Source organism: Petromyzon marinus, chromosome 55 (genome assembly GCF_048934315.1).
Source record: "Petromyzon marinus isolate PM22_M1 ecotype Great Lakes invasive population chromosome 55, UKy_Petmar_22M1.pri1.0, whole genome shotgun sequence".
Taxonomy (NCBI): Eukaryota; Metazoa; Chordata; class Hyperoartia; order Petromyzontiformes; family Petromyzontidae; genus Petromyzon; species Petromyzon marinus.
In genome coordinates, this window is record NC_133721.1 from 11,563,252 (window position 1) to 11,586,574 (window position 23,323).

The window sequence follows — 23,323 nt, forward strand, 5'->3', positions numbered from 1 at the left end:
TCGCTCGTGTAAACATCACAAAACGTGTGTCTTTGTGTGTCCGTGTGTGTCTGTGTGTGGTTTGTCTGTGTGCGTGTGTGTGGTGGGTGGGGGGGGGTAGTGGTTTTCGCGGCTGCGCTACGAAGCCGACGAACCAGAGTTCAATTCCCCGCGGTGCCGAGATGTTAACAACCTCGCCTGGTACGCAGGAGGTCGTGGGTTCGATCCCGACCCTGACGAGTGCTGCTGTCTATTTGGAGTTCTCCCCGTGGTCGCGTGGATATTTCTCCGGGTCCATCCGATTGTTCCCTCCACATTTAGAATGAACATCAGGCGTTCAGAGTGTGTGGCTGCTGCTAGAATTGTCCACGTGATGATGAGCCACTTCGTTGAGCTATCATTTGTGATCGCCGGGTCGCTTCTGAAAAATAGTTACATGGCATCAGTGGGGCCTTACCTGGTAAAATAATGAAGAAGAAAACGTTTTTTTGTTTGTATAGCTCACGACAAACTCTGCATGGGTGAGCCAGCACGCTCACCACCAGGTCTTGTTGGCAGTGGTCGGGAATCGAACTCGGGTCGCCGGGTCCGTAGCGCAGCGTGCTTACCACTGCACTTTCCTCTCCCACACACTCTCAGCCAAAGATGCCCCGTGTAGTCTTAACAGGCTGTTGGGGCAAGTGCTGCTAGCGAGCAGCACCTATGAAGGCCGGCACGGCACACGAGGGGGTCGGTGGCAAGCGCCACGCCCGACCGCCTTTGTCTCCCCAGTGGCGATGTTTTACACACCGCACCAGGTACTCACTTGAGGCTGAGTCGACCTAGGGGAGGCCCAGGACCCGGTTCAGAGAATCGTCACCGGTGTTGGTGGCCGTGAGAGACACACACACACGGACACTCAGATACACTCATACTAACTAACACATGCTGACACACGGACACACAGACACACGCACACTCACTTACACATGCTGACACACGGACACTCAGATACACGCACGCTCACTTACACATGCTGTCACACGGACATTAATCACTCTGAGTGTCTGTGCAGAAGTGGCTATCGCTTTGGTTTATTGTACTTTATTAGACAGAAGCGAAATATCACGAGCGAATAATAAAAACAAACCGATGGCATTTTTACAACGAACATCAACTCAGGCGACGCGGGGGACACACGGGGGGAGGATACACGTGGGACACACGGGAGACACGCGGGGGACACACGGGAGACACCCTGGAGACACACGGGGGACACACGTGAGACACACGGGAGACACACGGGGGGAGGATACACGTGGGACACACGGGAGACACACGGGGGACACACGGGGGGAGGATACACGTGGGACACACGAGAGACACACGGGGGACACACGGGAGACACCCTGGAGACACACGTAGGACACACGGGGGCACACGTGAGACACAGTGGGGGACACACGGTGGACCCACAGGGCACTTTCAAACCTTTCACCGCCCTTTAAATTCCTTCGTAAAAAAAACAACAGAAGAATAAATTACAGCGCGAGACCATTTCCGATATTTGTATAAAAACAACAACAACAATAACAACAACAACAACCCCCAGCGTCAACTTACGCCAAAAGGAACGCGGAATTTAGGACGAGTCAAACCAACAGAAACATTAAAGAAACGGCGAGTTAAAAAAAAGCCTGAACGAATCGCAATTACAAATTATTTTGGCGGCTACGCCATCACGTAACAGGGATCTGGCCACGTTTGTGTCGTCACTCCCCACCACCACTACCACCGCGATGCAGCCAAAGCAGATTGAATCGTATACAAGCATTGTAACGACGCGCCGATTGTGATAATGATTGTAGCAACTCGCTGAGTCACTCAACCACTCACTCACTCAACCACTAACTCACTCAACCACTTACTCAACCACTCACTCACTCAACCACTCACTCACTCAACCACTCACTCACTCAATCACTCACTCTCTCAACCACTCACTCAACAACTTTCTCTCTCAACCACTCACTCACTCTTTCTCTCAACCACTTTCTCTCTCACTCAACCACACACTCACTCAACCACTCACTCTCTCAACCACTCTCTCCCAACCACTCATTCAACCACTCTCTCTCTCAACCACTCACTCAACCACTCACTCACTCAACCACTCACTCTCTCAACCACTCACTCACTCAACCACTCACTAACTAAACCAATCACTCTCTCAACCACACAAACACTCAACCACTCACTCACTTGACCAGTCACTCACTCAACTGCTCATTCAACCACTCAATCAACCACTTACTCTCTCAACCACTCAAACACTCAACGACTCACTCAGTCACTCAACCACTAACTCACTCAACCACTCACTCTTTCAACCACTTACTCACTCAACCACTCACTCAACCACACACTGCCTCAACCACTCACACACTCAACCACTCACTCAACCACTCACTAACTAAACCACTCAATCACTCACTCAACCACCCACTCACTCACTCAACCACTCACTCTCTCAACCACTCACTCAACCACCCACTCTCTTAACCACTCACTCACTCAACCACTCTTTCTCTCAACCACATCAAACACTCAACTACTCACTCACTCCCTCAACAACTCACTCACTAAACCACTCACTCTCTTAACCACTCAAACACTCAACCACTCACTCACTTAACCAGTCACTCACTAAACCACTCACTCACTCAACCACTCACTCAACCACACACTCTCTCAACCACTCACACTCTCAACCACTCACTCTCTCAACCACTCACTCTCTCAACCACTCACTCTCTCAACCACTCACTCACTCAACCACTCACTCACTCAACCACTCGCTCAACCACTCACACTTTCAACCACTCACTCTCTCAACCACTCACTCTCTCAACCACTCACTCTCTCAACCACTCACTCGCTCAACCACTCACTCAACCACTCACACTCTCAACCACTCACACTCTCAACCACTCACTCTCTCAACCACTCACTCAACCACTAACTCAACCATTCACTCTCTCAACCACTCACACACTCAACCACTCACTCACTCAACCACTCACTCTCTCAACCACTCACTCTCTCAACCACTCTCTCCCAACCACTCACTCAACCACTCTCTCTCGCAACCACTCACTCAACCACTCTCTCTCTCAACCACTCACTCACTCAACCACTCACTCACTCACTCAACCACTCACTCTCTCAACCACTCACTCACTCAACCACTCACTCACTCAACTACTCACTCACTAAACCACTCACTCTCTCAACCACTCAAACACTCAACCACTCACTCACTTAACCAGTCACTCACTCAACCACTCATTCAACCACTCAATCAACCACTCAATCTCTCAACCAGGCGAGTGTGTAGGTGAGTGAATTGGTGAGTGTGTTGGTGAGTGAGTGAGTTGGTGAGTGAGTGGGTGAGCGAGTGGATGCGTATATGGGTGTGTGGGTGAGTGTGTGAGTTGGTTAGTGAGTGGGTGAGTGAGTGGGTTAGTGAGTGGGTGAATGAGTTGGTGAGTGAGCATGTGAGCTGTTGAAACCATCACAACAGGCGCGTCGCTGTTAATTACGTGGCGCACTACGCGACGACCTAGTTTGTGGTGGAGGGGTCTCACGACACAGAATTGACCAGACCATCATGTACGTGACCCTGACCGACAACTCATGTTGTGAATCACGAAGAACACAACCGCTCGCTTTGAACCCCAAATCCACCGCACTGTCGGGATGAACACGACCTCTCGGAACGTGAGACACTCCGTGTCAATAAAGTTACGTTGTATACAAAGTTATCAATAAAGTTACGTTGTATACAAAGTTATAAAAGTAACATGGGGGGGGGAGGGAGGCCGAGGCGGTGGGGGGGATATCCGCGCCCCAATCCCTTGACGATTTCCATGGATCGTATCGCAACGCTCATTCGATCGATTTATTTCTCATCATATTAATCGGTTTGTTGAAGAAAGCTCGTGGCTACACTGATGTCCCGTGAACTCGTTGCAGAATTCTTGTTTTCATTTTAAATCGTTTTTATTCTCGTGTGCGTTTGGACACACCCGTCGAAACCGGTTAACAGCGGCTAATACCGGTTAATACCGGTTTTTGCCGCGCATGAATGCGACTCTTTACTTAGCCTGGAGGATTCCGATGAGCTTTGAAGCTCTTTTGTATCCACGGACGTCGACGAAACGCAACCTGGAGCGATAAGAGAGAAACCGAGGCAGCTCCCCCAGTGGTCACGGTGGTAACCGGCACACTGCCAACACGCCCAAGCCAATCGCCACGAGGTGAAGGTGACGTCACCACGTCGCCTGTGCCAGGCTAGGTGCACGTTGAGGCCACGTGAAGCGTCGAAAGCTCGCTGGCAGGAGGAGGTCACGGGACAGACTCAGCAGGTGCCAAGGGTTGACCGACTGAGATGACCGGTAAGCTGTGCCCCCTACTGTGCCAACAGCAGCAAAGGCAAAGACAAAGATCCCCCGTGTAGCCTTAACAGACTGTAGGGGCAAGCGCTGTTAGCGCGCAGCGCCTATGAAGTCCGGCACGGCACACGAGGGGGTGGGTGGCCAGCACCACGCCCGACCGCCTTTGTCTCCCCAATGGCTGATGTTTACACACCGCATCGGGTACTCATTTGAGGCTGAGTCGACCTAGGGGAGGCCCAGGACCGGCTCAGATCATCGTCACCGATGTTGGTGGCCGTGAGCGGCAATCGAACTCGGTTCGCCGGTTTCGTAGCGCAGCGTAGCGCTAACTGCTGCGCCACCGCTCCCCACTCCACCACCACCACCTCCACAAAGCACTTCCCACCCAGAGGCTCGCCGGTTTGACTCCATCTCCCGGCATGCCGGGAGATTCAATCGCACCGCGCGGGTTGTGCATACTTTTATTTTATTTAAAATTGTTTTTTTAATCAGTGCATTCATCCACTGGCACAGCAATTTCTTGACGTTCGGAACCGGTTAAAACCGCTACCGCAAAACCACCGTCATGAATTACCGCATTCTCCGCACTGGAAGGCGCCCTCGAAATAAAAACAAGAAGTCAAAAAGTTGTTTCGACGAAGAACCCGCGCTTTAGCGTCCGTTTACAGCCCTGAGCCAGTGGTGGCAATTCCACATTCCTATGACAGGGGGAAGGGGTGGCAGGGGGGTTGGCGGGTCGGGTTAACATCTACCGGATTATAAGACGCAACCACAACTTTTGATTTAATATAAATTGCAGGTGGGTGCGGTGGGGGGTGGGGGGTGGGTGTGGATGTGCGGGGTAAAGTTCGTCTTCTAATCCGGAGAATACGGTACTGCCCGTTAGAAGGTCGCGGCAGCGGCTTTGAAGGCACTCAGTCTGGATACCGTGTTTAAGTCGCTATTGCTGAGGTGGGAAGCTTCCTCAGATTTCCGAATGGAATTCACAACTCAGCGCCGGTCTCACGCGGACGCGAGCGTCAGAAGAGGCTCACATCATCACCACGTTGGTCTTCATCCAGCAGTTGATAGACCGTGGTGATGATGATTAAACAGAGAGAGAGAGAGAGGGAGGGAGGGGAGCACGTGGACGAGAGGACACACACGCGGGGTAGAGGAGGCATCGTGCAGACCGTGAAGCGGAGTGAGTGGAGGGGCTTGGGCAGGAGGCGTCACGGCCAGAGGGGGGACGGCGGTGGCCGATGGTCGAGACTCAGCACGGAGCGGCAGCCGAGGGAGGGGACGCGGCGTCCCGGGAGGACGTCCACCACCAGAGAGACGGAGACACGGGAGGGAGGGAGAAGGGGAGGGAGGGGTGGGCTTCATCCAGCAGTGGATTGACCACAGCTGATGTTGGCGGGGATGGTGATTGTTATAACTGGGCAGCAGGAACGATTTGGGAACGGAAGAATGCACGTGCGGATGGTTTGTGCCAATGCATCTCCTGCAGAGAGAGAGTGAGTGTGTGTATGAATGTGAGGAGCGGTGGCGCCGTGATTAGCGCACTGCGCTACGAACCTCGGCCAGCCAATTTCGATTCTCGCTCACGGCAAGACGTGTAACAGTGGTAGCGAATATTCGAAACCGGTCTTGGGCCTCCCCTAGGTCGACTCAACCTTAAATGACTATCCTGGTGAAAATCAGGCCTTAATATGATTGCTACTCGCGAGCAGCACTTGCCCCAGCAGCCTGCGAAAGGCTACCTGGGGGTGGGGACCTCATCTGTGTGTGACGTGTCTGTGTGACGTGTCTGTGTGACGTGTCTGTGACGTGTGTGTGTCTGTGTGACCAACGTTGCACACATTTATTGAACCCGGGCGCTATCGAATATATTTTTTATTTTAATAGGAGGGGGTGTGAAGGGAGGACGGGGGGAGGGGGGGGCGATCGAGGGGTGGGGGGCTGTGGGGGCTGGGGAGGGTGCGGGGTGGGGAGGGGTCGCAGGGGTGGGCAGTGCGTCTTACTTTCCGGTGCGTCGGCGAGAATGCGGATTTCGATGGCGATGATTTGTGTGACGTGTGTGACGAGTGTTACGTGTGTGTGTGTGACGTCTGTGACATGCGTGACGTGTGTGACGTGCGTCTGACGTCTGTGACATGCGTGACGTGCATGTGCCGCGTGTAACTGACGTGGCTGACGTGTCCCGTGACGTATGCATGACGAGTGCGTAACGTGTGCGTGACGTGAAAGTGACGTGCGTGTGCCACGTGCGCCGTGTCTATGACGCTTCTGTGACGTCTGTGTGACGTGTGAGCGTCTGTGTGACGTGTGTGTGTGTGACGTCTGTGTGACGTGCCTGTGACGTGTGTGTGTGTGTGTGTGACGTGTGCATATAAAGGCAATGTGGCGTGTCCCACGTGTTCGATCCCCGCCTTTGGCTTAACGACCATTGTCGCTTAATCCGCTCCGACCGAGCGTCGCACAAAGGCCTTCTCTCGCGTCTGAGTGAGCACCAAAGGGAGCCCCACTGTGGCTCGGGTTTCGCAATCTCCCCTTTAGGGAGAAGGGGTGGCGAGGAGGAGGAGGAGGGGGGGGGGGGAGGCGGGCGTCAAGAGACTGAGGGGTTGCTAGAAGTCTACATTTAGAACACAGTTCAGTGTGCGTGATGAGCACGCGGAGGGGAGCAGAGTGCAGAGTATGGGGGAGGAGGTGGAGCAGGGGGCGGAGGAGGTTGCGTCGAGAGGCGAGTCTGTCACGGACGTGGCCACTGTGAACCTGCAACTCGTGGAGTTCACCGGGACGGGGCGAATCACCGTGTCCACCCCTTAACCCTCCCGCCGCCGCCGCCACCGCCGCCTCCTCCGACTCCACCACCGCCTTGACACACGTACCACTCGGCCAGATTCGTGGCCGTGCGCGGCGGCGAGAAAGAGGAGGAGGTGGCCGTGGACGACGACGACGATGACGACGACGATGGCGGCTGCGGTTGCGGTGGCTGATGCTGGCTCTGGTGGCCGGGGGAGGGCGACTCGGGGCGACTCGAGGTTGCTGGCGACTTGGCACTGTGGGCCTTCATGTGCTTGCGCAGGGAGCTGGGGTGCGTGTAGGACTTGTCGCACAGCTTGCACAGGTAGGGCTTGTCTGACGTGTGCACGTGCATGTGCTTCTTGCGGTCGCTGCTGTTCGCGAAACGTCGGTCGCAGCCCACGAACTCGCAGCGGAACGGTTTCTCACCTGGGTGGGGGGCCGAGGAGGGGGGGGGGAGAGAGGGACAGAGAGGGCGGTGATCGACGCCTCCTTCGCGTATAGCAATCGATGTGCGTCATGGAGAAGGGACGTTGCCCGAAACGTCGCCCGTTATATTTGTTTTCCTTTTTAATGGCCACACACACGGTGGTGGTGTTGTTGTTATTGACACGGGCCGTGTTGTTGTTGTCGTCGCTGTGCTTGTGTTTAACGACAGCACTGGGGGAGACAAAGGCTGCCGGGCGTGGTGCTAGACACACCGCCCTCATTAGAGGCGCCACCGTGCCGGCCTTTATCTGTGCTCGCTAACAGCACTTGCCCCAAACGCCTGCGCAGGCTACACCGGGGACATTTGTCTTTGTGCGCGTGTGTACAGTGATCAACACTGACACCTTAGTCTGACTCTATGAGACCGCTTGCTACGGGAGAGCCTTCAGTGATAACCATTGAACCCTATGAGCTCCAGTGATTTACACTGAACCCTATGAGCCTCAATGATTCACACCGCCCCCTATAAAAGCCTCGGCGATTAAACACTGAACCCCTATGAGCGTCGGTGATTAACATTAAACCCTGCGAACCTCGGTGATTAACATTGAACCCTATGAGCATCAGTGATGGACACTGAACCCTATGGGAGCCTCAGTGATTAACGCAGGGGGAGGAATGGCTAGGCCAGCACGAGGCGTTCATGTTTGGGGTGATTATTCTGAACGTCTGCGTTGTTCCACGTAGACTCGGGACGATACGTAGAGACCCATAGTGATACATAGAGACGCAGTGATAGAGTCTCGCAGATGTACAAAGAGACTCGGAATTTCGCAGAGATATTTAGAAACTCACAACGATACATAGTCGCATAGACTCAGAGATACATATTGACCCACAGTGATACGTGGAGATACAGAACTAGAGTATCTCAGAAATGCATCGTTTTACGGAGATACATAGAGACTCATAGAGATACAAAGAGACTCACACAGATGTATAGAGACGCACATATAGGTGTAGAGACTCAAAGCGATACACAGAGCCACAAAGACTCATAACGATACGTAGAGACCCATAGTGATGATATATAGAGACACATAGATAGAGTCTTGAAGCTATACAAAGAGACTCATAGACTCGCAGAGACACATAAAAACCCCTCGTGATACAGAGAGACATAGAGAGAGAGACTCACGGATATTCAAATAGACTCGTAGATACATATAGAGACTCGTAGAGATACATAGAGACACGAAGGCTTGTAGAGGTACATGGAGACCCATAGAGATAGTAGAGACGCACGGAGATACGTAGAGACCCATGAGAGACACGCTGCAGTGGTGGGACCGTGAGGTAATGCAGCCCACGATGTGGGCCACAGAGTGAACCAGCGATTGCTGTTTGCGCTCCTTCAACGGAGGACGAGAAGATGGATGAGCAGCAGCCCCACACGAACTCTCTCTCTCTCTGTACAATACAGGTGTCTGGGTTAGATCGCGTAAATATATAAATGTGTCGTTAAACCGGCCACCACCCGACACGGCCAATTAGTGTTGTTTGTCACGTGACACAGAACGTGCCAATTCTTTGCCAGTACGGCAACGAATTGGCACAACAATTCTCTCGCTCTCTCGCTCTCTCTCTCGTGTTCACCTTCTGAAGCTCTCGCTCGTCACCGTGGCATGCGCGATGACCACCACAACCACCACCACCACCACGTGACTTTTCTTTCGTGTTGTGCGCGGTGCTTTTAGCGCCACAGCGCGTGGATTTGCAACGTTTATTTTCATTTGTGTTGCTGGTGACTTTGTGTGTTTCATATCGAAATGCTTTTTGCTGCTGGCGGCAATGAAAGTTGTTTAAAAGTCAAAGTCTCTCTCTCTCTCTCTCTGCTTCTGCAGTGATCTCGTCGTGACAGCAGTAGCAGCAGCAGCAGGAAGAGGAGGAACCCCCGTACTGGAAATCGAGCTGCTGGGCAACTGGACGACACAATTCTTGGTTCTTTCGGTAAAGTAACGTAGATAGAAAATAAAAATAATAAAATAAAAGTGTTAAATTAAAAATGAATTGGAAAATAATAAAAGCAACACCAGCGATCGAAACGTCGCGGAGTTTTTTCTTTGCTTTTATTATTTTACATTTTATTTGATTTTATTATTTTATTATTTGTATTTTCTTATCGCCGTCACTTCACCGAAAGAACCAACAATATCAATTCCTGCAGTCACGGAAGCTTTAAGTCAACATTTCACTGGACGACCACAACGACATTAGCAGCACTGCTGCTGCTAATGTCATGCACGAGAACTGAACTTAAAAATGAAACACATTCCTGCGGAGGGGGCTGGTAGGAACGTTGGGTTGCTCGGTCAGTGGCCAAGGTCAACGGCACCACCACGTGGTGTATTCCACAAATATGCCCGACTGTGAGGGCGGGCACAAGCCGGCGTGAGTAGGTTAAACGTTGAGTTTTACAAGGGCACCACGGGGTGACCAGCCCATCCCCACCCAGCCCCACCCCTCCCAGCCCCTTCCCACCCAGCCATACCCCTCCCATTTTTTTTAAATATCCGAATATCCGGATACACGCGGACAGACATCCACAGACATACACAATGAATCCCCTGCCTCCTGTGAATTAACCCCGGTTGGGCTTCCAGTGCACTGCGTTTCCTACCAGTATAATGTAACCCTTCATCCGGTGTCCAGGTGTGACCATCCCCAACCCCAGATCCCACCCCTCTTCATAGCCACGCCACGTGGAGCCCCCCCCCCCCCACCCCGGCAAACGTGGGGGGCCGAACCAGTGCAGTCGCACCGCCAGCGCACGTCCCTCCACAGGCACCGCTCCACCTCCACCTCCTCCACCTCCTCCACTGCGAGCGTGGCGAGGAGGTTGCACCGAGCCAGGCCAGGCCATCGGCGGTGATGAGTTCAGTCAGAACGATCACAGCAATTACCGCAATCCACCTCGTCACCCTCCACCCCTCCCACTGCCTCCAACTCGTCATCACCCCCGCCCCTCCCCCTGCCGACCGAGCCCCTCTCTAAGCAATGGCCTCGCATCCAGATGTTTATGAATGGGGGGGAGGGGGGGGGGCTGTGTCGGTTTATGCAAATGAGGTTAATTAAGGGGGTAACGCGTGCGGGGGGGGGGGGGGAGCGGGGGGAAGGCGAAGTGGATTAATTAATTAGTGGCCTCGGAGCACGTCCGCGGAGGAGATGGAGCGGTGCAGTCAGTTCGAGTGGACTGTGAGTTCAGAGCCGCCTTCCACCCCTGGGGTGTGGCGAATCAGGGCGATCGTCCTGAGCCCCGCACTTTGCGGAGGGTGGGGGGGCACGTGGGGGAGACCACGCGGTGGGTGGTTTACCCCGGGCCTTTATCCAGCAGTGGATTGGCCTCTGTGTGAGTCTGTGGGTCTCTGTGTGAGACTGTGGGTCTCTGTGTGAGTCTGTGGGTCTCTGTGTGAGTCTGTGTGAGTCTTTGGGTGTCTGTGAGAATGTGTGGGCCTCTGTGTGAGTCTGTGGGTCTCTGTGTGAGTATGTGGGTCTCTGTGTGAGTCTGTGGGTCTCTCTGTGAGTATGTGGGTCGCTGTGTGTGTGTCTGTGGGTCTCTGTGTGAGTCCGTGGGTCTCTGTGTGAGTCTGTGTGAGTCTTTGGGTGTCTGTGAGAATGTGTGGGTCTCTGTGTGAGTCTGTGGGTCTCTGTGTGAGTCTGTGGGTCTCTGTGTGAGTCTGTGGGTCTCTGTGTGAGTCTGTGGGTCTTTTTGCGAGTCTGTGGGTCTCTGTGTGAGTCTGTGGGTCTCTGTGCGAGGCTGTTGGTCTCTGTGTGAGTCTGTGGGTCTCTGTGTGAGACTGTGGGTCACTGTGTGAGTCTGTGCGTCTCTGTGTGAGTCTGTGGGTCTCTGTGTGAGTCCGTGGGTCTCTGTGTGAGTCTGTGTGAGTCTTTGGGTGTCTGTGAGAATGTGTGGGTCTCTGTGTGAGTCTGTGGGTCTCTGTGTGAGTATGTGGGTCGCTGTGTGTGTGTCTGTGGGTCTTTGTGTGAGTCCGTGGGTCTCTGTGTGAGTCTGTGTGAAACTGTGGGTCTCTGTGCAAGTTTGTGGGTCTCTGTGTGAGTCTGTCGGTCTCTTTGTGAGTCCGTGCGTCTCTGTGCGAGTCTGTGGGACTCTGTGTGAGTCTGTGTGAGTCTAAGGGTGTCTGTGAGAATGTGTGGGTCTCTATGTGGGTTTGTCGGTCTCTTTGTGAGTCTGTGGATCTCTATGTGAGTCCGTGGGTCTCTTTGTGAGTCTATGTGAGTCTATGGGTGTCTGAGAATGTGTGGGTCTCTGTGTGAGTCCGTGGGTCTCTGCGTGAATCTGTGGGTGACTCTATGAGTATGTGGGTCTCTGGAAGTGTCTGTGAGTATTTGTGTGAGTATATGGGTATCAGTGTGAGTCTGTGGGTCTCTGTGTAAGCCTATGTGTGTCTGTGTGAGTCTGTGGTCCATGGTTCTACACTAAGTGAGTCTATTAAATAAAATTTACAATGAATGTATATTGAGTCCATATGTCGCCGCATCTGAAGACATCGTAGAGATGATGCGAGGTTTATTTTATGGAGAGAGGCAGTTTTCGAGCTGGTGGCGGAGTGCCGAACCACTGCGACACGGATCCCCACATACTAAGACAAAGATGCCCCGTATAGCCTTGAACAGACTCTTGGGCAAGTGCTGCCAACGACCATCGCGTAAGAAGGCCCGCACAGCACGCGGAGGAATGATGTATGACCAGGGCAGACACATTTAAGGTTGAGTCGACCTAGGGGAACCGCAGGACCGGTTCAGATACCCGTCAATGATATCAGCTAATGCACAAAGACAAATACACGCAGAAACACAAAAGACAAAGATGCCCCGTGTAGCCTTAACAGACTGTTGGGGCAAGTGCTGTTAGCGAGCACCTACGAAGGCCGGTACGGCACACGAAGGGGGTTGGTGGCCAACACCACGCTCGGCCGCCTTTGTCTCCCCAGTGGCGATGTTTGCTCATCGCACCAGATACTCATTTGCGGCTGAGTCGACCTAGGGGAGGCCCAGGGCTGGTTCAGATAATCGTCACCGGTGTTTGCCGTGAGCCGGAATCGAACCCGGGTCGCCAGGTTCGTAGCGCAGCGAAGCGCAAACCACTACACTACCACTCTCACCTACACACACTTACACACACCTACACACGCGCGCAAACACACACCTACATACACGAACACACACCTACACACACTTACACACACCTACTCACAAGCGCAAACACAGACTTACACACACCTACACACACTTACACACACCTCCACACACGCGCAAACATACACCTAAACACACACCAACACACACCTACACATACCTACACACACGTGCAAACACACACCTACACACACTTACACACACGCGCAAACACACACAGCTACACACAAACACACATACGCGCAAACACACACTTACGCACGCCTACACCCACACCTACACACACTTACAGACACCTACACACACCTACACACACGCGGAAACACACACTTACACACACTTACACAAACGCGCAACCACACACACACACGCACGCACGCGCAAACACACACTTCACTCGGTATGGATGTAATCCAATGGGAGAGGAATTGTGGTAATTGCTGGCGGGGGGAGGGGGCGGGGATGGGGGTGAAGGATTTGGGGGATGGCGGCGTACAAATCCACCGGATGAAGTCATTGGAAGTTGTCAAAGGCATCAGCTCAAGTCTGTCGGGATTAATTAGGGGTTGATGACAGTGGCGGGAGAGGAGGCGCAGTGGGTTGGGCTCCCTGCGCCAGAGGCTCGCGGGGCTAACGGGAATGGAAAGCCTCGATCAGCAGCGATCTAAAAAGAATCGATCGCTCCCACCGCGTGGGATTCCGCGTGCTTTTTGCCTCCAGCCGGTGTTTTTTTTCTTTTTTACGCGTTGGTTGTTTCATTTTGTTTCACTGTGTGAGTCTGTGGGTCTCTGTGTGAGTATGTGGGTCTCCGTGTGAGTCTGTGGGTCTCCGTGTGAGTCTGTGGGTCTCTGTGTGAGTCTGTGGGTCTCTGTGTGAGTCTGTGCGTCTCTTTGTGAGTATGTGGGTCTCTGTGTGAGTCTGTGGGTCTCCGTGTGAGACTGTGCGTCACTGTTTGACTCTGTGCGTCTCTTTGTGAGTCTGTGGGTCACTGTGTGAGTCTGTGGGTATCTGTGTGAGTATGTTGGTCTCTGTGTGAGTATATGGGTCTCCGTGTGAGTCTGTGGGTCACTGTTTGACTCTGTGCGTCTCTGTGTGAGCCTGTGGGTCTCTGTGTGAGTCTGTGGGTCTCTGTGTGAGTCTGTGGGTCACTGTTTGACTCTGTGCGTCTCTGTGTAAGTCTGTGGGTCACTGTGTGAGTATATGCGTCTCTGTAGTTATGTGGGTCTCTGCGTGAGTATATGGCTCACTGTATGAGTATGTGGGTCTCTGTGTCTATGAATCGTTATGTGAGTCTGTGGGTCTCCGTGTGAGTAAATGGGTCTATGTGTGAGTCTCTGGGTCTCCCTGTGAGTCTGTGGGTCTCTATCCGAGTCTGTGGGTTTATGTGTGAGTCTGTGGGTCTTTGTGTGAGTCCGTGCGTCGCTGTGAGAGTTTGTGGGTTTCTGTGTGAAGCCTATGTATCTCTGTATGCATCTGTTGGTCCCTATGTGAATCTATAGGTCGATGTGTAAGTATGTGAGACTCTATGAGTATATGGATCTCGTTATGAGTCTATGGGTCTCTGTGTGAGTCTGTGGGTCTCTGTGTTTGACTCAGCACATCATCTGTCTCTTGGGAGTCGATCAAATATATTCAAAATGAGCACCACTCTGAGAAAAAAAATCTACAACGGTGCTGGTTGTACTAAAGACAGACGCGCACCCGCCATGGGAACGTGGAATTTCCACTTCTGCTGGAACGTCAACGGGAGGTGAACAGCAATGGAGCCTCCAACCCCATTCGAGGGGCAGAGACTTACTCTGACATTTTTATACCAAACATAGGCCCGAGGGCTATCTCAGACGAGGTTCACGGAGGGGTTACAGATGATGATGATGATGTTGTTGCCCGATGGCTATCGGCTTCATCGTCACACCGCACAGGCGGGCGAATTACTCGGTTCACTGACTCTGATGGGATGAATCGTGCGCGTGCCCGAGAATGCTTCGTACGAGTCTCCGCACTGCGGAACTCCGTGATAAGCCTGCCCTGTGAGTGACACCGATCACGTCTCCAGCCCTTCTCGAGCACCACAAGAGTTGTACATCAGTCACTCAGCTCTCTAGACCTTCTAGAGCATCACTAGAGTTGTACATCAGTCACTCAACTTTCTATCCCTTCTAGAGTATCACTAGAATGTACATCAGTCACTCAGCTCTCTAGACCTTCTAGAATATCACTAGAGTTGTACATCAGTCGCTCAGCTCCCTAGCCCTTCTAGAGCATCACTAGAGTTGTACATCAGTCACTCAGCTCTCTATCCCTTCTAGAACATCACTAGAGTTGTACATCAGTCACTCAGCTCTCTATCCCTTCTAGAACATCACTAGAGTTGTACATCAGTCATTCAGCTCTCTAGCCCTTCTAGAACATCACTAGAGTTGTACATCAGTCACTCAGCTCTCTAGTCCTTCTAGATCATCACTAGAGTTGTACATCAGTCACTCAGCGCTGTAGCCCTTCTAGATCATCACTAGAGTTGTACATCAGTCACTCAGCTCTGTAGCCCTTCTAGATCATCACTAGAGTTGTACATCAGTCACTCAGCTCTCTATCCCTTCTAGATCATCACTAGAGTTGTACATCAGTCACTCAGCTCTCTATCCCTTCTAGATCATCACTAGAGTTGTACATCAGTCACTCAGCTCTGTAGCCCTTCTAGAACATCACTAGAGTTGTACATCAGTCACTCAGCTCTCTATCCCTTCTTGAGGTTGTTGACGAGTAAAAGTTTAGGAACACATGTTCAGATATCATCACTCGCCACTGACGTCAGCAGTGCCCGGGAGTCGAACTCAGGTCGACCGATTCATATGCATTCAGGTGGCTATATTACCATCAATTAAATAATAAAACACGTAACAAATATACATGATGTTTATTTTTTTACACATCCCATCAGCTACACGGCCTCCTACTGGCCGCGTATCTCATCAACAACACAAGCAGTACCCTGGGCCAGTGCCGACAATCAGAGTCTCATCAGCAGAACGAGGCTCGTCTTGAACCAATGCTGTTGAACTGCCAGGTAGCTTGAGACACGGACCAGTTTCGACATTCAGCGTCTCATCAGCAGAGCGAGGCTCGTCTAGCACCAATGCTGGTGAACTGGCAGACGTTAAGAGACAAGGTCCCTTTCAGAACTCCCATGAGGCCTTGCGGCTGCTGGGATGGGTAAAAACATCACGTGTCTCGTGTGCGAAGGATGCATATTGTCTGTCCTGGTTACAGGCGCAGCCCTGCAAATGCCTGGCGCAGGAGCCTCTACTAGAAGGCAAGCGCTGTTAGCGAGTCGCACTAATGGAGGCCGGCACGGCACACGAGGGGGTGGGTTGCCAGCACCACGCCCGACCGCCTTTGTCTCCGGAATGGCGATGCTTACACACCGAACCAGGTACTTATTTGAAGCTGAGTCGACTTAGTGGAGGCCCAGGACCGATTCACCAGGACCACCATCACTATACAGAGATGGTGGTGGAGAGGGAGGGAGTAGAGGCGAGGGAGGGGAGGGAGATGGGAGAAGAGGCGAGGGAGGGAGGGGAGGGGAGGGAGGGAGAGAGGGAGGGAGGGGAGAAGAGGTGAGGGAGGGAGGGAGGAAGGGAGGGGAGAAGAGGCGAGGGAGGGAGGGGAGGGAGGGAGGGGAGAAGAGGCGAGGGAGGGAGGAAGGGAGGGGAGAAGAGGCGAGGGAGGGAGAGAGGGAGGGAGGGAAGAGGAGGGGAAGGGAGGGATCAAATGGGATGGGAGGGATGGGAGGGGTGGGAGGGAGGAGGGGGATTTAAGAAACCGGCACCCTCGTTTCAACTCCCTGCCGCGCCGGGAAATCGATTCGAACTCCACGCTGCAAGGTCGCCGCGATGTTGCGGCCAGCGCTCGAAGACCACGGGCAGAATCTGATTATTTTTCGTAACTCACTTTAAGCGTTCACTTTTCAATAATAATAATAACAATACATTAAAACAATCCTCACCATTACATTCCCTTTGTTTCTCGAGACGAATTGCATTTGATTATCGCCGGTTAATTATGTTGTTATTGAGTTATATCGTAAAACATACGCCGCACATAAATTATGTATGCGCCAGAACACATTTACAAAATACACAATTACGGCATTATTACGCGAGGCAATTCCGTCTGTTGATCATAAAAGTAAAACCTGTACATTAATCTACAGCACCACCACAATAGTGGTTACTGCATCGGCCATGAGCAACGCTGGGCTTGCTCGCCACAGCGTAGCGCCGGTTCGAGTTCACGATTGCGAGATGTTAACTACCTCTCCTGGTGTAACGGAGGTCGTGGGTTCAATCCCGACCCTGCCGCCTGCTGTATATTTGGAGTTTGCGTCTCTCTCATCAAAATTACGGTGGCTATGAGATGTTAACTACCTCTCCTGGTGTAACGGAGGTCGTGGGTTCAATCCCGACCCTGCCGCCTGCTGTATATTTGGAGTTTGCGTCTCTCTCATCAAAATTACGGTGGCTATGAGATGTTAACTACCTCGCCTGGTGTACAGGAGGTCGTGGGTTCAATCCCGACCCTGACGCCTGCTGTATATTTGGAGTTTGCGTGTTTCTCTCTCATCATCATCACGGTGGCTATGAGATGTTAACTACCTCTCCTGGTGTACCGGAGGTCATGGGTTCAATCCCGACCCTGACGCCTGCTGTATAATTGGAGTTTGCGTCTCTCTCATCAAAATTACGGTGGCTATGAGATGTTAACTACCTCGCCTGGTATACAGGGGGTCGTGGGCTCAATCCCGACCCTGACGCCTGCTGTATATTTGGAGTTTGCGTGTTTCTCTCTCATCATCATCACGGTGGCTATGAGATGTTAACTACCTCGCCTGGTATACAGGAGGTCGTGGGTTCAATCCCGACCCTGACGCCTGGTGTTGTATAGTTGAAGTTTGCGTGTTTCTCTCTCTCTCTCTCCTCGCGGTCGCGTGGATTTGTCTCCCGATCCTCCGGTTTTACCCTCCACATTTAGAATCAACGTCACGCGTTTGGAGTTGTTTGGCAGCTGCTGCTGCTGCTGCTATACATGTCCACGTGATACTAAGCCGCTTTCGTTGAGCTATCATTTGTGACGGACGGGTTGCTTCTGAAAAAGGGTTACATAGCTCAGTGGGCCTTACCTGGTCTAATAAAAAACAACAGTTTTTAAAAAAAAGTATTTAATTTAGCTACATCTCCAGTCGCGGTAGTTTGCAACCAATGCTGGGAAGGCATGCACCAACGCCGCTAACCTCTGTCCCACCCATCATCAGTACAAATACGTTGCATCCGCAGTTTATGATCGGGCAGGGGATAAGAGTGAGGAGCGGTGGCGCAGCGGTCAGCGCGCTGCGCTACGAACCCGGCCACCCCAGTTCGATTCTCGCTCACGGCCACCGCCAATACCCAGGTGACGATTATCTGAGCCGATCCTGGGCCATGCCGTCGACTCAGCCCTAAATGAGTACCTTGTGCAGTGTCTGTGCAAAACAAAATCGCCACTGGGGAGACAAAGGCGGACGGGCGTGGTGCTGGCCATCCATACCCCCTACCCTTCGTGTGCCGTGCCGGCCATCATAGGTGCTACTCGACATGAACACTTGGCAAAAAAAAAAAATCTACACGGTGTGATCTTTGTCTTCGGCGGTGAGTCAAAGTGTGGGTTCGCTCCCACCTCTTCCCAAGACGCTAGGGTCCGGTGTGGAGGATTTGGAGCTCCTCGTTTAGCGGAGGGGCGCCTGCCGACAGCGGTGACGTGACCCGCAAGCAGTTGCAGGGGCTGTGCTTCTAACTTTTATTATTATTATTAAAAACCGTAGACACTTGACGAACCCATGCCCACCGACGTGACCTGAAGTTCGATTCCACCCCCTCCACCAAGGCCAAAGTGGGCTGCTCGGGGTCCCAGAGACGCCCCCCGAATGCCCCTCTCCCTGCATTAACGCCCAGCATGCAGCGACCGAGCGTGGTGAAGTATGGTCCAGCAACAATGCACAGCGACCGACGGACGCGGGAGTGGGTGGGGTGGGAGGGACGGGGTGTCGTCTTCATCCAGCAGTGGATAAACCATGGCTGGTGATGACGATGATAACTGGACACGTAATCCGATGTTATTATAACTTGTGGAGTTAGAACAGTCAACACGGTGTATTGCTGAATGAATCGAGTATATTATATTTGTATATTAACATGCTATGAAGAATGGTCGGTGTTGTGTTGTTGTTGAATGTTCTTGTTGTTGTTGGCTGTACACGCGCAGCGGCAGAAGAAACATCGCAATCATAAAAAAAAAACCTGAGAGCTGTGCTCGATCCACTGCTGGATGAACGCCTCCTCCAATCCGTATGAAAGATCAAAGGTCACTTGGTATATAAAGCCTTAAATAAACTGCTCGGGGAAGTTGCTCTTCGCGAACACCTTACGAAATCGGCACGGTACACGAGGGGGTTGTGTGGCCAAGACCACGCCCGGCCGCCTTTGTCTCCCCCAGTGCCGATGTTCTACACACACCGCTCCAGGGTACTCAGTTGAGGCTGAGTCGACCCAGGGGAGGCCCGTGACCCATTCAGATAATCGTCACCGGTGTTGTTGGCCGCGAGAGGGAATCGAACTCGGGACGCCGGGTTCGTAGCGAAGCGTAGCGCTGACCGCTACACCACCGCTCCCCATACACACACACACACACAGACACACACACAGAGACACACACACAGACACACACATTCAGGTACACACACACAAACACACACACAGACACACACACAGACACACACAGAAACACACAGACACACACTCAGGTACACACACACAAACACACACACACAGACACACACACACTCAGATACACACACATACATACAAACACACGCGCACGTGTAAACGCGCGTATACAAATACAAAAAGGCCCTCTGTAGCCTTAAGATGCTGTTGGGGCAAGTGCTGTTAGCGAGCACCTATTAAGGCCCGCGAGAGGGGGTGTTCAGAACCTCACCCGGCCGCCTTTGTCTTACCATTTTGCCGTTTTATAAATTTACACGCGCGCAGACGTACGGGCAGATCTGGCTCCCTCCGCGATTGTGGTGTTTAGTTTACGAGGAGCGGTGGCGCAGTGGTTAGCGCACAGCGCTACAAACCCAGGCGGTGACCCGAGTTCGACTCCCGCTCACGACCACCAACATCATTGACGGCGAATATCTGAACCGGTCCTGGTCCTCCCCCTAGGTCGACTCAGCCTCGAATGAGTGTACCTGGTGCGGTGTGTAAACATCGTCACTGGGGAGACAAAGGCGGTAGGGCATGATGCCTTTAACAAAAAATAACGAGTGTCTTACGTGCGGTGTGTGTGAAACATCAACCTCGGGGAGACAAAGGCGGGTCCGGGCGCGGTGCCGTACTGGTCTTACTTAATAGTCGCTCGCAAACAGCACTTGCCCCCAAGCGCGTGCTGTTCAAGGCTATACGGTGATCTTTGTCTTTGTACTGTGTGAATATCCTGTATGTGCATGTGTGTGTGCGCGCAGGAAGCAATGGAATAATATATTGATATATATGTATGTAATTATGCAAACATATATGTAAGAATATTTGCTTAAATTAGCGATTAATTTCGTCTCAAATTTGAAATGGTTATTTAAACGAGAATTAATATATATATCACGCGATATATTTGTATATATAGAGAGTAGTTTATATAGTACGTCTGCATATATATCTATTTAAATGACGATCATATTCCGGCGGTGATACACAATACTAAAATTAGAATCGGCAGGTCGTGGTGGTGGTACTGGTGGTGATAGGCGTAGTAGTGGTGGTCGTGGTGATTGTGGTGGTGGTGGTGCTGCTGGTGATAGTAGTAGTAGTGGTGATAGTGGTGATGGTGGTAGTGGTGGTGATAGTGGTGATGTTGGTAGTAATGCGGTGATCGTGGTGATAATGATGGTGGTGCTGCTGGTGATAGTGGTATTAGTGGGAGTGGTGGTGACAGTGGTGATGATGGTAGTGGTGGTTGTGGTGATAGTGATGGTGGTAGTGCTGCTGGTGATAGTGGTAGTAGTGGTGATAGTGGCGATGGCGGTAGTGGTGGTCGTGGTAGTATAGTAGTAGTAGTTGTGATAGTGGTGATGGTGGTGATGGTGGTGATAGTGGTGATGGTGGTAGTGGTAGTGGCGATGATGGTAGTGGTGGTCGTGGTGATAGTGGCGGTCGTGCCGGTGGTGATAGTGGTACCAGTGAGAGTGGTGGTGATAGTGGTGATGATGGTAGTGGTGGTTGTGGTGATGGTGGTGATGGTGGTGATAGTGGTGATAGTGGTGATGGTGGTAGTGGCGATGATGGTAGTGGTGGTCGTGGTGATAGTGGCGGTCATGCCGGTGGTGATAGTGGTACCAGTGAGAGTAGTGGTGATATTGGTGATGATGGTCGTGGTGGTTGTGGTGATAGTGGTGATGATGGTGGTGTCGGCAGTGGTAGTGTAGCGGTGAGCGTGCTGCGCTAGGAACCCGGCCACCCGAGTTCGATTCCCGCTCGCGCACAACACCAGTGACGATTGTCTGAACCGGTTCTGGGCCTCCCCTAGGTCGAATCAACCATTAAACGAGTACCTGGTGGGGAAGCATCGCCACAGGTGATACAAAAGCGGCCTGGCGTGGTGTTGTTCACCCACCCCCTCGTGTACCGTGCCGACCTTCATAAGGTGCTCGCTAACAGCACTTGCCCCAACAGTCTGTCAAGGCTACATGGGGGGTCTTTGTCTCTTTGCTGTGTGTAGCAGGAACCACCTTGGGTCGTATCTAGGTATCGCCACTGTGCCATCTCTCTGTCCTCATTTAAACTGACTCCATTGTTAACATCACGAAAGTGTATGAGTGTAATTGGTACAACATAATTGCGATTCATATTATTATTGAGGTTGTTTGTTTGTTAAAATGTGTAAATTGTGGAATGCTTCGATGTTGTCTGCGGGCCGAGTCGCACCCCTTGACAAAGAGCTTCTTAGCTTTACGGGCTTTATTCAGGTGTAAATACAACTCCGCATTCTGAAGTGGTGTGGGTGAGTGGGTGAGTGCCTGGATGAGTGAGTGCGATGGTGAGTGAGTGCGTGAGTGTGTGAGTGGGACAGTGAGTGTGTGTGTGTTGGTGGATGGATGAGTTGAGATGGTGTGTGTGAGTGGGTAAGTGGATGAATGAGTCAGTGATAGGGTGAGTGTGTGAGTGGGACAGTGAGTGAGTGTGTGTGTTTGAGTGGATGGATGAGTTGAGATGGTGTGTGTGTGTGAGTGGGTAAGTGGATTAATGAGTTAGTGATAGGGTGAGTGTGTGAGTAGGACAGTGAGTGAGTGTGTATGTTTGAGTGGATGGATGAATAAGATGGTGAGTGTGTGTTTAAGTGGATGGATGAATGAATGAGTGAGAGGGTGAGTGCGTGAGTGTGTGAGTGGGCCAGTGAGTGTGTGAGTGGGTGTAATCGTGGGACGCTTTGATCTTGTCTAAAACTATTTTTTTATTTTTTTTTATTTTTAACCAGGAAAGGCCCACTGAGCTATACAGCTCTGTTTGAGAAGCGACCTGGCCACAGCTGACAGCTCAACCAAGCGGGAACGAGGTGGGGAGGCGGGGCCTGGCTGAGTGCGAAATCCCAACACATCGTTAACGCTGACCCATGCACAGATTTGCCTACCTCGTTACCCAAGGGACGTAACGGGGAATACTCCTTAACGTCCCCAACGAGTGTGCGAAGCGGGCAAGCGTAGCGACGGAATCAGCAGCAGCAGTGGTATTATTATATACTCTGTGTGTGTATATATTGTTAACCATTCGTGGTATTAACCTGGGGCTGCCGCTTGGTTAGAACCGTGAAGTTGAAGCGGCGAACGAAGAATCACCGCCCCCCCCCGTCCCAGCCCCGCCCCAGCCCCCCAATGTGTAAACATATTCAAGTTACTCTTAGCAAACTAACACAACCATGCTAAGAACCCCTTCGACACGTGAGCTTGCGCGTGCGTGTGTCTAGTGTCGCAGTACCCGTTGTGGTGTGCAAACATCGCCAACTGGGGAGACAAAGGCGGCCGGGCGTGGTGCTGACCACCCCCCCCCCCCTCTCCCGTGGCTTTCCGGTCTTCATAGGTGCTCGCTAACAGCACTTGCCCCAACGGTCTGCTGCAGGCTATACGGGTGATCTTTGGCCCTGCGTGTGCCCGTGTGCGTGGGGGAGCGGTGGCGCAGCGGTTAGCGCGCTGCAGCAGCGCTCACGAAATCGATTCCCGCTCACGGCCACCACCAACACGACGAGACGAATTATATCTGAACCGGTCCTGGGATTTTCTCCACTCGGTCGTACTCGGCCTCAAATGGGTCACCCGGTGCGGTGCGTAAACATCGGCCAAGTGGAGAGACAAAGGCGGCCAGGCGTGGTTCTGGCCACCCACCCCCTCGTGCGCC

The 23,323-nt window shown here is 52.4% G+C and overlaps 1 protein-coding gene across 1 annotated transcript in view; it reads right to left on the reverse strand.

The window, feature by feature from the left end:
* Positions 1-1,032: 1,032 nt before the first annotated feature.
* The window catches only part of LOC116954425 (uncharacterized), a 49,533-nt gene continuing 27,242 nt past the window's right edge, over positions 1,033-23,323 (reverse strand). The window contains exon 2 of the mRNA XM_032974932.2: positions 1,033-7,628. Coding sequence (XP_032830823.2) covers positions 7,204-7,628 — 425 coding nt within the window. The 3' untranslated portion in view covers positions 1,033-7,203. The remainder of the gene's footprint in view (positions 7,629-23,323) is intronic.